The sequence below is a fragment of the Salvelinus fontinalis genome, chromosome 18, assembly GCF_029448725.1.
Source record: "Salvelinus fontinalis isolate EN_2023a chromosome 18, ASM2944872v1, whole genome shotgun sequence".
Taxonomy (NCBI): Eukaryota; Metazoa; Chordata; class Actinopteri; order Salmoniformes; family Salmonidae; genus Salvelinus; species Salvelinus fontinalis.
In genome coordinates, this window is record NC_074682.1 from 8654529 (window position 1) to 8670939 (window position 16411).

General features: G+C 45.1%; 1 protein-coding gene across 3 annotated transcripts; it reads left to right on the top strand.

The window, feature by feature from the left end:
- Positions 1-208: 208 nt before the first annotated feature.
- On the top strand, positions 209-7954 carry si:ch211-105j21.9 (sialomucin core protein 24-like). 3 transcript variants are annotated; one of them, XM_055868059.1, is made up of 4 exons: positions 209-308; positions 3161-3735; positions 3843-3998; positions 4234-7954. In XM_055868059.1, exons 1-4 carry the CDS (start codon positions 289-291, stop codon positions 4479-4481), a joined length of 999 nt encoding a protein of 332 aa, XP_055724034.1. In that variant the 5' UTR covers positions 209-288; the 3' UTR covers positions 4482-7954. The 3 variants fall into 3 exon arrangements, with proteins under 3 accessions (XP_055724034.1, XP_055724035.1, XP_055724036.1); XM_055868060.1 differs by lacking the exon at positions 209-308 and adding an exon at positions 1814-1896; XM_055868061.1 differs by lacking the exon at positions 209-308 and adding an exon at positions 1833-2384.
- Positions 7955-16411: the final 8457 nt, after the last annotated feature.

Here is a 16411-nt window from a genome sequence, read left to right on the forward strand (position 1 = left end):
AAATCACATCCTTCCATTCTTGCCTCTCCGGAACACTGGTTTAAATAATAACTTAAAGATAACGTATCTGCAAAAAGTTCTGTTTTGTTGACTGTAAGCCTACATGTAAAGAGTTTGTCTGACTAATGACCAGGTCTCCTTGCCAACCAGCAGACAATAAAGGAAGTGAACACAGAAGAGGACCGCCCACTTCACATTTCACTGGGCCATGAAAGCAAGCCTTCTGCTCTCTGCGGTCTGTAGGGAGTGGATAACAAAGCAATAAACCAAGTTCCTGGTTTCACTCTCATGGGTGCTGGCTGTGTAAGGTGAGCTAAAACTATTTTCTGAATGTTGACTGTGAAAATAAAATGGTAGGGTTATAATGAAGGCCAGAAACACAGTCGAAAGATAGCATGTTAATTAAACACCATATGTGCTTAATATTTCAGTTGCCCTCTACTTAGTTTCAGAATGCAGGTGCATTGGTATTGTTCCGGTTCCAACCACATTTTGTCGTGTACACATACTGTATTTTGCAGATGTTCTCGCAGGTGCAGCGAAATGCTTATGTTTCTAGCTTCGACAGTGCAGTAATACATAACACTAATTTAAATGAAGAAATATCAGAACGAGCAATGTCAGAGACCGGAATATATATATATATATATATATATATATATATATATATATATATATATATATATACACTACTGTTTATAATATATATACACTACCGTTCAAAAGTTTGGGGTCACTAAGAAATGACCTTGTTTAATAAAGAAAAGCTCATTTTTTGTCCATTAAAATAACATAAAATTGATCAGAAATACAGTATAGACATTGTTAATGTTGTAAATGACTATTGTAGCAGGAAACAGCTGATTTTTAATGGAATATCTACATAGGCGTACAGAGGCCCATTATCAGCAACCATCCCTCCTGTGTTCCAATGACAGACGCCTCACAAGTCCTCAACTGGCAGCTTCATTAAATAGTACCCGCAAAACTTTGCAGAGTTGCAAAGAAAAAGCCATATCTCTGTCCAGTGTCTGTGTTATTTTGCCCATTTTATTATTTTCTTTTTATTGGCCAATCTGAGATATGTCTTTTTCTTTACATCTCTGCCTAGAAGGCCAGCATCCCGGAGTCGCCTCTTCACTGTTGATGTTGAGACTGGTATATATATATATATATATATATATATATATATATATATATATATATATATATATATATATATATATATATATATGTATATATATGTATATAATGGTGTGTATGGGCAGTATATGAATAGGAAAGGTGTGTGCATCAGTAGTTATATAGGATGAGCCTTGACTGGAATACAGTATATACATATGAAGTAGGTAAAACGGTATGTAGACATTATTAAAGTACCCAGTGTTCAATGACTATGTACATAGGGCAACAGTCTCGAAGGAGAAGGGTTGGTGATAGCCAGCTAGTAACAGTGACTAAGTTCAGGGCAGGGTACTGGGCAGAGGCCGGCTAGTGGTGATAGAAGCTGTTTTTTTAGTCTCTATGTCCCAGCTTTGATGCACCTGTACTGTCTCCGTCTTCTAGATGGTAGGGTTTTTTGATACTGTAGGCTCTCGTTTAGTTATTATGATGTTAATTCTTTAGTGGGCTGAAAGAGGTGCGATTCTGCCTACCTCGGTCAAATACACGTGCTGTAACATTTTGCTAATACAAAGGCTACTATACACAGCAGGCCTACCTGAATACAACGACAAAACATGCGCCGTGATCAACGTTTCCTCTAAACGACGTGCGTGCAGTTACCCGTGACTGCTACGCAGCTCCCCTGTGACTACTGCGCAGAAGAAACACTCTCATCAGTCCACCGAGAGAAGAACGAGATTGAACTTCGCTCAACTTTCTAGAGTCTTCCATGTTAGTTAACACTATCAGCGTTTGCGTTACTGCGGAATTGTGATCGAATCAACGCAATATTAGCCACTTTCAATGCAACATACCGAAACAAAACGAACAATGCAAGAGATTGCATTGTAGGCAGAACGCATCAGAGTAGGATTCTATTGCGTTGACAGGCATGGTCTCATCCCGTAAACTATACAGACCGGTGCGGCATAACCAATCAGAGCTGTAGTAAGCCTATATGCAAATAGACCATTGTCATAAATGGATCCATGTTATTTGTTTTGATCTGGACTTTACAGCTGTGGTCGTGAGTAGATGTGCTTCTTTTGCGATTAAAGCAAGAGCTGCATGTGGCCACCTGTGCACATTTTGTTCATATCTTTTGCTAGTTTGTTATTAGCCCAGTTATAGATCATTTGTAGTCAGCAATAGGGGAGTGATTGCTTCCTACAAGATCCCAACAAGTGTACCTTTCTAGACATTTTTGAAAAGCGAGTCAGGTAAAGAGCTTTTTTTTATGTGTTAAAGGGGCAGTGTTGTATTTTGAGACATGCTTGAATAAGCTAAGTAGCTAGTAGGCAGATGGTAGGATAATTTGTCTGATTCTCTGTAATAATGGTATGGGTATAATAATGCATTATTTTGTAAAATGGTTTCTTGCATCAAACAACCCCATTGTCAGTCACCTCCTTATCTGAAGGACAAGTGGATAAACAGGTTAATGTCGAGCCCTGCTGGTTTGTTTTTTTCAAAAGTCTCATGGAATGTAGGCCTACATTGAAAACCACACATTGGCTGCTACTGTAGGCTGAATGATAGAACAGCTATTTCCATGTTAAAATGTTATGGGATGCATTTTGTCCATTGTTTTTGATGGTAGGTCACTCTGGTAGGCTCACATTATGATCAAATAGCCACAGTAGCCTATTTGGCCACTGTTTAAACTGTAACTTAAAGCGGGTACAGCCTCAGTGGTCACAGTAATCTCACTCTGGAAGTTGCACAGAATTTTCACAACATTCAAGTTTGCGCTCAGCAGACCAGAAATTTGCTCAGTGCCAAAAACATGTTTAGGAGACCATTGGTTGTGACTCATATGTATGTTATCCTTTGGGACTGTGAAAAAATAGGACAAGTACAGGCTTGTGTTGTTTCTATATAAGAACACACAGCCTGAGGGACTTTAAGATATGGTTGGTCAACACTGTATACACAGCTGGTTTAAGAAAAATTGGGATCCATATAATACATGTTTTTATTATGTTGTTCACTATAGGACCAAAGAGAACACGATGGCCATTGATCACAGACTTTCTCTACCCCTGGCAAGTTTTATTTTGGCCATTTCCTTGACTACAACTACAACTCTGACAAGCTCTTCTGAGAGAGGAACTAATGCCACTGCCACAAATATCCGTTTGGTTACTGCAATCACAGAGACAATGGCTCCAAACCAGACCTACACCACTGCCATGCCAACTCCTTCAAATGTCACTGTTGACGGTGCTCTCTCTACTACAAGTTACCATAACTCAAGTCAGAACAGCACTGGAACAACAACTCACAGTGCTGTGCAGGACAACTCAACAACCACAACAGCACCGGCTGAGAGCTCAAACACAACCACTGAGTCAACACCATCAGCTTTGGCCCCTACAGCTAATGCTACATCTGCAGCCATTACAGTCCCGGGTATAGTCCCCTCCACTCCACCAACCACCCAAGCAGCCAAGACCACTGAAAACCAAAGCAGTACATCAAATATCCCGCCACAACAATCCACTAAGAATCTTCCTCAAACCACCAATGCCGCCACGTCGATGACAACAGCCACACATAATGTGACACAAGGTAACTGCTGCTAGTTGATATGTCTGTCTTTAAAGATGATTATTTATTATGCAACATAAATGTAAGTGAATTTCAATTATTCACATCTTTCATGGTTTATTCAACAGGTTTTGGACTAGACAATTCAGAAAAAGGCATGACGGTTTTCTTCAGTGTTGTGCTCGGGGTGTTTGTTCTGGGAATATTTATGTACACGTTGAATAGATGGAACCATATGAGGCAATACTCACATCGGCCTCTCTATAACAACTCTGAGGCCGAAGGTAAGAGAATTCATATATCATGTTCTCATAAAATCTTTTGTCAATATCTCAAATGTATTTTGTCATTCTCACTAAGATGTAGACACATTGACAGTGCATGCAGGCTCCAATTGAATATTATATTAATTTCATTCTTGTGTAATACATAAATATATAATGTATTATAGCTGACACATTTGTGCTACTGTAGTGAATGTTACATTAGTTCTCACAACTCCACTCAATGCATTTTCAGTGGGTGGATCCCTGGCAGCAGACGACACACTTGTAATTTCAGGAGGACTCTACGATGGTTCACAAATCTACAATCCAACTATGACAACTACTGATATGACGGAGGATGAGTTCAATTTGGATAACCGTCTACATGTGTCCCAGCCATCACAGTTCCGCCTGGAGTTCTTAACTGAAGAACGAGAGAGCTCCCCAGGCTATGAGGCCTCGACCTTTCATGCTTTTCAGCCAATTGATGATGATTATTAATGTCAAATCTAGCTTCTTCTTTTTTTAAAACATCACTTTAACAGTTGCATTGTTTATACAGTTGAAGTCGGAGGTTTACATACACTTAGGTTGGAGTCATTAAAACTTGTTTTTCAACCACTCCACACATTTTTTGTTAACAAACTATAGTTTTGGCAAGTCGGTTAGGACATCTACTTTGTGCATGACACAAGTCATTTTTCCAACAATTGTTTACAGACAGATTATTTCACTATTCACTGTATCACAATTCCAGTGGGTCAAAAGTTTACATACAGTAAGTTGACTGTGCCTTTAATTAAACAGCTTGGAAAATTCCAGAAAATTATGTCATGGCTTTAGAAGCTTCTGATAGGCTAATTGACATCATTTGAGTCAATTGGAGGTGTACCTCTGGATGTATTTCAAGGCCTACCATCAAAATCGATGCCTCTTTGCTTGACACAATGGGAAATTTAAAAGAAATCAGCCAAGACCTCAATTGTAGATCTCCACAAGTCTGGTTCATCTTTGGGAGCAATTTCCAAATGCCTGAAGGTACCACGTTCATCTGTTCAAACAATAGTACGCAAGTATAAACACCATGGGACCACACAGCCGTCATACCGCTCAAGAAGGAGACGTGTTCTGTCTCCTAGAGATGAACGTACTTTGGTGCAAAAAGTGGAAATCAATTCCAGAACAACAGCAAAGGACCTTGAGAAGATGCTGTAGGAAACAGGCACAAAAATATCTATATCCACAGTAAAAAGAGTCCTATATCAACATAACCTGAAAGGCCACTCAGCAAGGAAGAAGCCACTGCTCCGAAACCAAACGCAATAAACAAACAAAACAAAATAACAAAAATAGAAATGTTTGGCCATAAAGACCATCATTATGTTTGGAGGAAAAAGGGGGACGCTTGCAAGCCGACGAACACCATCCCAACCATGAAGCACGGGGGTGGCAGCATCATGTTGTAGGGGTGCTTTGCTGCAGGAGGGACTGGTACACTTCACAAAATAGATGGCATCATGAGGGAGGAAATGTATGTGGATATATTGAAGCAACATCTCAAGACATCAGTGAGGAAGTTAAAGCTTGGTCGCAAATGGGTCTTCCAAATGGACAATGACCCCAAGCATACTTCCAAAGTTGTGGAAACATGGCTTAAGGACAACAAAGTCAAGGTATTGGAGTGGCCATCACAAAGCCCTGACCTCAATCCTATAGAACATTTGTGGGCAGAACTGAAAAAGTGTGTGTGAGCAAGGAGGCCTACAGACCTGACTCGGTTACACTAGCTCTGTCAGGAGGAATGGGCCAAAATTCACCCAACTTATTGTGGGAAGCTTGTGGAAGGCTACCCGAAACGTTTGGCCGAAGTTAAACAATTTAAAGGCAATGCTACCAAATACTAATTGAGTGTATGTAAACTTCTGACCCACTGGGAATGTGATGAAAGAAATAAACGCTGAAATAAATCCTTCTCTCTACTATTATTCTGACATTTCACATTCTTAAAATAAAGTGGTGGTCCTAAGTGACCTAAGACGGGGACCTTTTACTCGGATTAAATGTCAGGAATTGTGAAAAACTGAGTTTAAATGTATTTGGCTAAGGTGTATGTAAACTTCCGACTTCAACTGTATAATTTTTTTTTTATGTATATTATTTTTATTTTTTCTTCTTAGTACTTTCTTCACCCTACCATTCCATCCCTAATTGGATTCAGCTAATGGACAACAATACTTATACCGCTACTTACAGTTATTTCGCTCTATGATACCTGTAGTTAAATAATTATACATGTATTCTTAACTTCCTCTTTCTTCAAGTGTTGGATTTTCACCCATAGCGGCCAATCCATTATTCATTCTGATCTTAACTCCAACCCTCCGATGTCCACAGATTAACCCATCTTTCCCAGTGTAATGCCATTGTTCCATTTCCTTTTACAATACATCCCTTCATTTTACTATGATGTCTTACGAGGGTCCTGAACTTCCCTAATTGTAAGATTTCTACCGATATTGCCCTAAAAATGTATACTTTACCTAGGCGTATAATGATATTTCGCATTGACTGATTGTGGTTTTTCAGATCCCCTAACAAGAACCCTTAATTAAGACTGAACAACCATTCCTGGACCTGACTCCAAAACCGAGCCACCAATGGACTGTACCATGAAATATGTTCTATTGATTCTGTTTCCTCATGACAGTCTGCACAAGGCTGACTGTTCAATGCCCAATATACTGAGCATTCATTTTGTAGCAAGTATTTTATATTATAGCTTAAATTTAAAAGAATTGATTGAAGTGTCAATTCATAGACCCGATGCCAAGGTAACGAGACATCAAAAGCCTGTTGTCAACTGACTTTAATTTGATACGTATTGCTGTCAAACACTTTGACGGATACATTTTTTGATTTAGACTACTCATTTTAAGCCATTTATGATTTTTAATGGGTGGCAGAGATGAATTCTTTAATTTCTTCAAAAAGTAATGGTCTCTTCCAATTTTGTGGCAGTGCTGCAATGAGTTGGCTATAATTTTGGATTGAGCATATACCTCCATACACTGTTGTTAGTATGCTTGTTTGACATAAGTTTACAATCTTTTTCACGATTTTTTCTGTATAAGTATATTGGAGTTTAGCCATATTATTTGCTGTAAAATTAGATCTTCCTTTTCTGGAGAATGAAATTGAAATTGTTGCCAACTCTGTAAAAAGGAGGATACTTGAAACGGATTGTACACTAAGTGTACAAAACATTAGGAACATTTGCTTTCTCCTTGACATAGACTGACCAGGTGAATCCAGGTTAAAGTTATGATCCCTTATTAGTGTCACCTGTTAAATCCACTTCAATCAGTGTAGATAAACGCGAGGGCACTGGTTAAAGAAGGATTGTTAAGACTTGACACAATTGAGACATGGATTGTGTATGTGTGCCATTTAGAGGGTGAATGGGCAAGACAAAAGATTTAAATGCCTTTGAACGGAGTATGGTAGTAGGTGCCAGGCCAACTAGTTCGAGTGTGTCAAGAACTGCAACGCTGCTGGGTTTTTCATGCTCAACAGTTTCCCGTGTGTAACAAGAATGGTCCACAACCCAAAGGACATCTATCCAAGTTGACACAACTGTTGGAAGCATTGGAGTAAACATGGGCCAGCATCCCTATGGAATGCTTTTGACCACCTTGTAGAGTCCATGCCCCGACGAATTGAGACTTTTCTTAGGACAAAAGGGGTGAAACTCAATATTATGAAGGTGTTCCTTATGTTTTCTACACTCAGTGTATATACAGTGCATTCGGAAAGTATTCAGACCCTTTCACTTTTTACACATTTTGTTACGTTACAGCCTAAAATCGATTAAATATGTTTTTTTTCCTCATCAATCTACACACCATACCCCATAATGACAAAGTGAAAAAAGGTTTTTAGAAATGTTTTCAAAATAAAAAACAGAAGTACCTTAAGTATTCAGCCTCTTTGCTACGAGACTCCAAATTGAGCTCAGGTGCATCCTGTTTCCATTCATCATCCTTGAGATGTTTCTACAACTTGACTGGAGTCCACCTGTGGTATGTGAAATTGATTGGACATGATTTGGAAAGGCACAAACCTGTCTATTTTAGGTCCCACAGTTGACAGTGCATGCAAGAGCAAAAACCAAGCCATGATGTCGAAAGGAATTGTCCGCCGAGCCCCTAGACAGGATTGTTTCCAGGCACAGATCTGCAGCATTGAAGGTGCCCAAGAACACAGTGGCCTCCATCATTTTTAAATGGAAGAAGTTTGGAACCACCAAGGCTCTTCCTAGAGCTGGCCGCCTGGCAAAACTAAGCAATCAGGGGAGAAGGGCCTAGAAGGACAACCATCTATGCAGCACTTCACCAATCAGGCCAATTATTGGCCAGACGGAAGCCACGCCTCACTAAAAGGCACATGACAGCACACTTTGAGTTTGCCAAAAAAGCACCTAAAGGAATCTCAGACTATGAGAAATAAGATTATCTGGTCAGATGAAACCAAGATTGAACTCTTAGGCCTGAATGCAAGCGTCATGTCTGGAGGAAACCAGCCACCGCTCATCACATGACCAATACTATCCCTACGGTGAAGCATGGTGGTGGCAGCATCATGTTGTGGGGATATTTTTCAGCAGCAGGGAGACTAGTCAGGTTCGAGGGAAAGATGAACAAATGAATGATGGCCTCCACAATCACCCGACCTCAACCCAATTGAGATGGTTTTTGATGAGTTGGACCACAGAATGAAAGAAAAGCAGCAAACAAGTGCTCAGCATGTGTGGTAACTCCTTCAAGACTGTTGGAAAAGCTGTCATCAAGGCAAAGGGTGGCTACTTCGAAGAATCTCAAATATAAAATATATTTTGAATTGTTTAACACTTTTTTGGTTACTACATGATTCCATATGTGGTATTTCAGTGTTGATGTCTTCAATGTTGTTCTACAACTTAGAAAATAGTAAAAACAATGATGTATGACAATTACATGATTAATTACAATTGTATGACAATTGATGTAGACAATTACATTGATGGAAGCCACAATCTATCTGCAATATTAAAGCTGATCTACCCCCTACATTTTTTAAATAAATTGGCACCTCAGGGGTTTGTGGTATATGGCCAAGGGCTGTATCCAGGCACACCTCATTGTGTTGTGCATAAGAACAGCCCTTAGCCGTGGTATATTGGCAGTGGTGTAAAGTAAAGATACTTGAAAGTGCTACTTAAGTCGTTTTTTGGGGGTATCTGTACTTTACTTTACTTTTCATATTTTTGACTACATTACATTACCAAAATAAAGTATGTACTTTTTACTTCATACATTACCCTGACACCCAAAAGGACAGGAAAATGGTCTAAATCACACACTTATCAAGAGAACATCCCTGGTCATCCCTACTGCCTCTGACACTGGTGAGTGTTAGAGTGGTGATCCAGAAAAAGTTAAATAATAAAGGTGCCATCTGGTTTGCTTAATTTATTTTATTTAACTAGGCAAGTTAGGGGCAGAACAACAGATTTTTACCTTGTTAGCTTGGGGATTTGATCTAGCAACCTTTCAGTTACTGGCCCAACACTCTAACCACTAGGCTACCTGTCACCCCAGGAATCTGAAATGATTTATACTTTTACTTTTGATACTTATGTATATTTTAGCAATTACATTTACTTTTGATACTTAAGTATATATAAAACCAAATATATATATTTTTAAAGTGGGATTTTAGTGGGTGACTCACTTTTACTTGAGTCATTTTTTATTAAGATTTCTTTGATTTTGTTTAAGCATAACAATTGGGTACTTTTTCCACCACCATATATTTACCATATACCACACCTCCTCGGGCCGTATTGCTTAATTATTCTATACATACAGCAATACGTGTTCAATTCATACAGACCTTAAGTTGTGCTACAATAATAGTTGCCTCTGAGGATTCATTCTGCATCTACTCCAGAATAGTCTTCTCATGTTGCAGCTGATTGAAACTTGCTGATACCTCCTCATACTTCACCCTGGGGAAGAATTCACATTCAGCATTATTTAAATGGAGACATGGAGGAAAACTGTCCCTCAGGTTATTGTATAAGTGATATTTGAACATCAAAGGACTCACTCATGCTGTGCAATATCTGTCGTGAGATTCTTTTTCACATTCAGCATTTTTAAAATATAATCTTTACATATGATCTTTACCAGTTCATCTTCAAGGATTTGTAGCAGGCTGTCTTCATTTTCTTTCTGTTCTTTGATCTCTCTTCGAAGAAAAAAAACGGATATGTAATCTCTGGCTGCATACAAGATAAAAACAAATGTCAATGTTTGAGAAGTAAAGCAATTGTACACAAGAGGGCGTGATTACTTTTTTTTAGCACGGCTGTGCTGCGGTCGTAGGTACGAGGCGAAGGCGAGCAATAGTCTCTTTTGTCAAGGTCCTCTGTGACTGAAGTAAGCATCAGTTCAATGTGTTTTGCCATGGTAAGCAAGTCAAAATGAAAGGTAATATATGTATGTGTGTTACCAATCTGACTATTTGGGTTCACCAAACATGAAAATAGGAACTTTCTATATGTCCCACCTATGTATCTCAACTGTTAATGTTTGAAATTCCTGGGCTGTGGCCTGAATCTCTACATGCTTGTTTGCTTGTTGATCTTCTATGTTGTTCGAGTTCTTCCAAGGCTGAGTATTTCTTGGCAATGACCTTTGCATTCTCCTATTTGTTGCGCTCTAATGCTGTCGCAATAGCTTTTCTGCTTTCCCAAAGAGATATTGAACGTAACAATGCATGTTTCCCATTGTCTCATTACGTAGCCACAGAAAGCTAAATAACATTATAGAATGTAAAATGACCAACATATGCCCCATTGGAATAGGCATGATGAATGACATAACCTGTGTTTTGAATATTCTCTTCATCAGCATATTGAAGTAATACACACCATACTAACCTTGCAGTCTTGATTGAGCTGTTCTGCACTTTGCAGACGTTCTAACAGGGATTTATGTTCTTGTTTGAAACATCGCAGGGCTTCCTGATGTTGCTCTGTCCAAAGAAATACGATGCTCTTGTCATAAATCATGCTTTTATACAGGAGTAAAGCAGTTACAGTATGATGCAGCTTCCGTGCTTAAAGTTTCACTTCCAGTAAAATGCATGAAATGGATATAAAAGTTCACTAAGACCTACGGGATTCGTTTTTACTGGGTAATGTATGTGCACGAGAACGAAACACCACATCCATCATTTTAGTCCCGTGTGAATCTGACATGTCAGTAATGTTTACGTGGCAGGAGAGCAACACTTCCAGCCTGATTAACCTACTGTTTTTCTGCATACTCCAAGGGCTGCTGACACTTCTAGTCCCAATTGACATCCCTGTGTTTTCCATGACATTACAGAGTTTGACAGTTTGACAAGAGAACATATAACTGATTTGATCAATTGATGTTTAAAACACAGTGGTGCACATATACATTATTTTATATGAATGGCCTGCATTTATCAACTTTTATATTGCATACTTTGTTTATACTGTAATGACCTGACTAGATCATAAAAGAACGACTGTCCAGACAGAGGATTGAGTTTACGAATGGACGGTTTATTAAACCAACTTTACACAGGCTACTGTTTGGCCGTAGCCCACGCCAAATAAATGAAAGATAACCCACAAGCCAATCGTGACCTTCTCTTGTGAAACCCAGACGTAAGAGAGAGAACAAAGGCAAAACCCGGTCTTAACTTCCAATGCTCCATCCCCCTGCCCAACCCCCCTCCACGCCACTCCGCCAACCGCCAGGATGCCCGGCATCAGAACATTCCAGGCATTCCCGTGATTGGCAGATAGCAGGTTGATTGACATGTCGGACCCCGCGAACACAACCACCTACTAGCCTAACACATAACACACAGCTGTCTGTGCGGGTCGCTACACAGCCCCCCCACCACAAAGTCCCTCGTCCCCGAGGGAACAAACAAAGTCTCTGAAGCGACCCGGAGGTCTCCTTTGCCTGCGTGGCCGTGATGGTCGCAGAGTGCCCCTCTGGGAACCAGGGGATGAAGGCAGGGATATGGGGGACAAGGAAGCGGGAACGGGTAATACAGTCCGTGGCTCTGGGGAACCACGCGGTGACACAGGGGGGGAGACAGGGGGAGTGGGCTGTCTGGAGCCTTGTCTGCGGCACCTGGGGGTGGGTGCCTGGAGAATGGCATTGCCAGTGGGGGGTTCCTGGGGTTTGGGGAGAAGAGGCCCCTCTGTATGGGGCTAACCTGTCCCGGTGCAGTGCCACCTTTCTCCCCCTGGGAGGAAGCTGCACCCGGTAAACAACCTCCCCTACCCTCTCCAGGACCCTGCAGGGTCCCACCCAGTGACTGTCCAACTTGGGGCATCTGCCTTTTTTCCTTAGCGGGCTGTAGACCCAGACCAGCTCCCCAGCCACAAAGTGCCTTCCCCGGGTGTGCACGTCATAGTTCCTCTTCTGCCTCACACCTGCATTCACTAGCTGCTCTCTGGCGAAGGTGTGGGCTGTCTCCAGGCGGTCCTGGAGTCTCCGGGCATACTCCGGCCCCGGGGGAACATGAGGGCTATCCAGGGGCCGACCAAACGCCATCTCCGCAGGGGTGCGGATCTCTCTCCCCAGCATGAGGAGGGCAGGTGTGCAGGAGGTGGAGTCTTGGACAGCGGAGCGGCATGCCATGAGGACCATAGGCAGGTGCTTGTCCCAGTCACGCTGGTGTTTGGAAGAGACGATGGCCAGCTGCTGTCCAAGCGTTTTATTGAAGCGCTCTACAAGGCCATCACTTTGAGGATGGAGAGGAGTAGTGCGGGTCTTGTGCATACCCAGCCTCTCACACATGGTGGCGAACACACGGGACTCAAGGTTTCTGCCCTGGTCGCTGTGGATGGACTCTGCAGCTCCAAACCTGCTGAACATCCCCGCTGTCAGGGCGTCGACGATGGTCTCTGCCTCCTGGTCAGGCAGAGCATAGGCCTCGGGCCATTTTGTGAAATAGTCCATGGCCGTGAGCACCCAGCGGTTTCCACTGTCTGTGGTGGGGAACGGCCCAACTACATCCACTCCCACCCTCTCCATGGGAGCCCCCACTGGGAACTGTTGGAGCTGAGCATGAGAGCGGCCTGGGGGGCCCTTTCTCGCTGTGCAGTTGTCACAGCGGCGACAAAAGTCCTCCACATCCCTCTTGTGCTGCCCCCAGTAGAAGCCCTGACGGAGACGGCGCAGTGTTTTTGTGACCCCAAAGTGTCCAGTCCCCACCCCCCCATGAGTACTCTGGAGCACAGCCTCCCGCAATGCTTTTGGGACCACCACCTGCCACCTCTCCTCTCCCGTAGCTGACTCCTTCCATGCCCGCTGTAGCACGCCATCAGCCAGCCGCAGTCTCTCAAACTTTGACCACAACCCTTTGGTCGCGAGTGAGAGCGCTGTCACCTCTTCCCATGGTGGCCTCACCTGCGCCTCTACCCACTGTAGCACTGGCTGTAGGTCTGTGTCCCGTCCCTGCTGCTGCCGCCATTCAGCCACGTCGACAGTCTGCAGCTCACAGCAGACAGGCCCGCTCGCCCGACACACTGTGGCACAGACCCCCTCTGCACACAGCTCTCTCTCTCGTCCCTCTCTCCGTTCACAGTGGCGGCAGCCGTCTGCAGTACAGGGCCGACGGGACATAGCGTCGGCGTTGGAGTGGCGTGCCCCTGCCCTGTGCACCACCGTGAAGTCATACGGCTGAAGCTCCTCCAACCAGCGTGCCACCTGCCCCTCTGGCTCTCTGAAAGACATGAGCCACTGGAGAGCAGAGTGGTCAGTCCTTACAGTAAAGGGCAGACCACCCAGGTAGTACTTGAAGTGTTTGACGGAAGCCACAACAGCCAAGAGCTCCCGCCGGGTGACACAGTAGCGGCGCTCATGTTTGTCAAATGTTTTGCTGAAGTACGCCACCACTCTCTCCCCCTCTGGCCCCACCTGGGCCAGCACCCCACCCATGCCCACATTGCTCGCGTCTGTGTCCAGGATAAAGGGCAAGGTGAGGTCAGGGGGGGCGAGCACGGGGGCCTCGATCAGTGCATGTTTGAGGGTGTTGAACGCTTCCTCACACTCCACTGTCCAAGTGAAAGCCTTGTCCTTCGGCAGCAGGCGGTTCAGTGGAGCAGCAACGCTTGAGAAGCCCCGTACAAACCTCCTGTAGTACGAGGCCAGGCCCAGGAAGCTCTTCAGCTGACGCTGGTCGGTGGGGGTGGGCCAGTCTCTGACAGCCGCTACCTTGTCCTCCATGGTGCTGATCCCCTCCTTCCCCACTCGGTGGCCTAAGAAGGACACTTCTCTCCTCATGAAGTGGCACTTCTCGGGGTGGAGCTTCAGACCTGCGGCAGCCACCCTCTCCAGCACACGCCGTAGCGCCCCCAGGGCTGACTGGAAGGAGCTGCCATGGGCCAGGATGTCATCGAGGTATACCAGACACTGCTGTCGGGGGATGCCATCCAGCACCCTGTCCATCAAACGCTCAAAAGTAGCTGGAGCGTTGCACAGGCCAAAGCACAGGACCTTGAACTGCCAGTGTCCTCTGTTAGTGGAGAATGCAGTTTTGGCTCTGGCCTCTGGGGAGAGGGGCACCTGCCAGTAGCCACTGCGGAGGTCTAGTGAGGAGAACCAGGAGGACCCCCTAACCAGGTCCAGCGACTCATCGATACGTGGTATGGGGTATGAGTCCTTCCTGGTTACCTCATTCAGCCGCCTGTAGTCCGCACAGAACCTCAGCTTGCCCCCCTTCTTCGGAACCATGACGACTGGCGCCGCCCAGGGGCTGTCTGAGGGCTCAATGAAGTCTGCCCGCTGCATCTCCAATACAGCCTTGTCTGCCGCCTCCTGGCGTGCCAGCGGGATACGGCGGGGACGCATCTTGATGGGTCGAGCATCACCTGTGTCGATCTCATGCTGCACCAGATGAGTCTGACCCACCTCTTCCTCACTCAGCGCAAAGCTGTCTCTGAATTCAAACAGCAACTGCCACAACTGTTCCTGCTGCTCGGGGTCAAGACCAACACAGTTCCTCCCCCATATCTCCCTCACTGCAGACAGTGTCCTCTCCTCTCCCATCTGGGGCAGCTGGGCTGGGGGGGCGCGGCCTGGGCTCACAGAGGGCTGTGTCATGGAGGTAGCTGGGGGAATGTAACACACCGCAGTAGGTGACAGGGGGGCTGGGGAAAAGTCACACACATCTGTGGGGGAGGGGGGGCAGCCATGAGTCTCTGCTGCTTTAACTGTTGGAGTAAAGGGTTTGTTGGGTTGAGTGATTGTGACATTAGGGGGGGCCATGGTGACTTCCGGCCCTCCCTGGAAGCTCAGTGTGCCCCTATTTAGGTCTAACTGGCAGCCTGTGCTCCTAAGAAGTCCAACCCCAGGATACAAGGGTCCTGCACAGCCGCCACCCACACAGGATGACGCACAGTCCTGCCCCCTACTGTCAGAGTCATTATTCCCTTCCCTTTCATGGGTGCCAGCTCACCTGTGACTGTGCGGAGCTGCACAGTTGTGGGCTCACACTGAGTCCAACCTGGCACAATATCCGGCCTCACCAGGGTTACTGTGGACCCAGTGTCCACCAGGGCGGAGCAGGGCACCCCCTCCACAGTGACAGGGACATGACAAAAGTCCCCAACACAGGTCCGGCCTACCACAACAACAGGCTCCATCCGCTTGCTCTCCTCTGCTTCTGGGGGAAGTGGAGCCTTGCTTCCCCGTCTGTGCCGGTGGGCTCCTCCTGAAGATGATGGTGGTTGGGATAGAAAGCCAGGGGTCCGCACTACCCGGTCTATGCGGACCCCGAGCCGTTTCCCTGAGCTCTGGGGGACATGGGGCAATTTCGGCGCAGATGGCCTGGCTGGCCACAACCCCAGCAGACCCTGGGACCAGGGTGTGTGTTTTGTGCCGCCTGTAGCGACACAGCACGAATGAGTTCTGTCATTTCAGCCACCCATGCAGGCTTTTCCGGCTCCGGGCTGCTCTGCCCCCCAGCTCGCACAGAGGGTGTGTCTCCCTGCACCCCCACCAAAGCCCCAGCTGAAGTCCCAGCCCACACCAGCTCCCTCTCCAAAGCCATCTCCAAGGCTATCTGCAATGACTCAGGATGAGCCAGCTGGGTCTGTATGCGCAGCTCCGTAGGAGAGAGCGCCTGTATGAACTGGTCCCGTGCTAGCTCGCTCTGCACGGAGGGGGGCATGTGAGCATATGCCCGCCGAGAGAGGCTCTCAATGTCATTAGCTAACACCCGTAGAGGCTCTCCTGGCTGCCTGCGTCTATTACTCAGTTCGGAGCGCAGTAGCCCGGGCTGTACACACTGTCCATAGCGCCTCCTCAGTGCTCCCACTAAAGCGCCATAATCAT

Coding starts and splice junctions, on each gene's coding strand:
- si:ch211-105j21.9 (XM_055868059.1), top strand. CDS start 289: ATGGGTGCTGGCTGTGTAAG. Junction 309..3,160: donor ATGGGTGCTGGCTGTGTAAG/GTGAGCTAAAAC, acceptor TGTTCACTATAG/GACCAAAGAGAACACGATGG. Junction 3,736..3,842: donor CACACATAATGTGACACAAG/GTAACTGCTGCT, acceptor TTTATTCAACAG/GTTTTGGACTAGACAATTCA.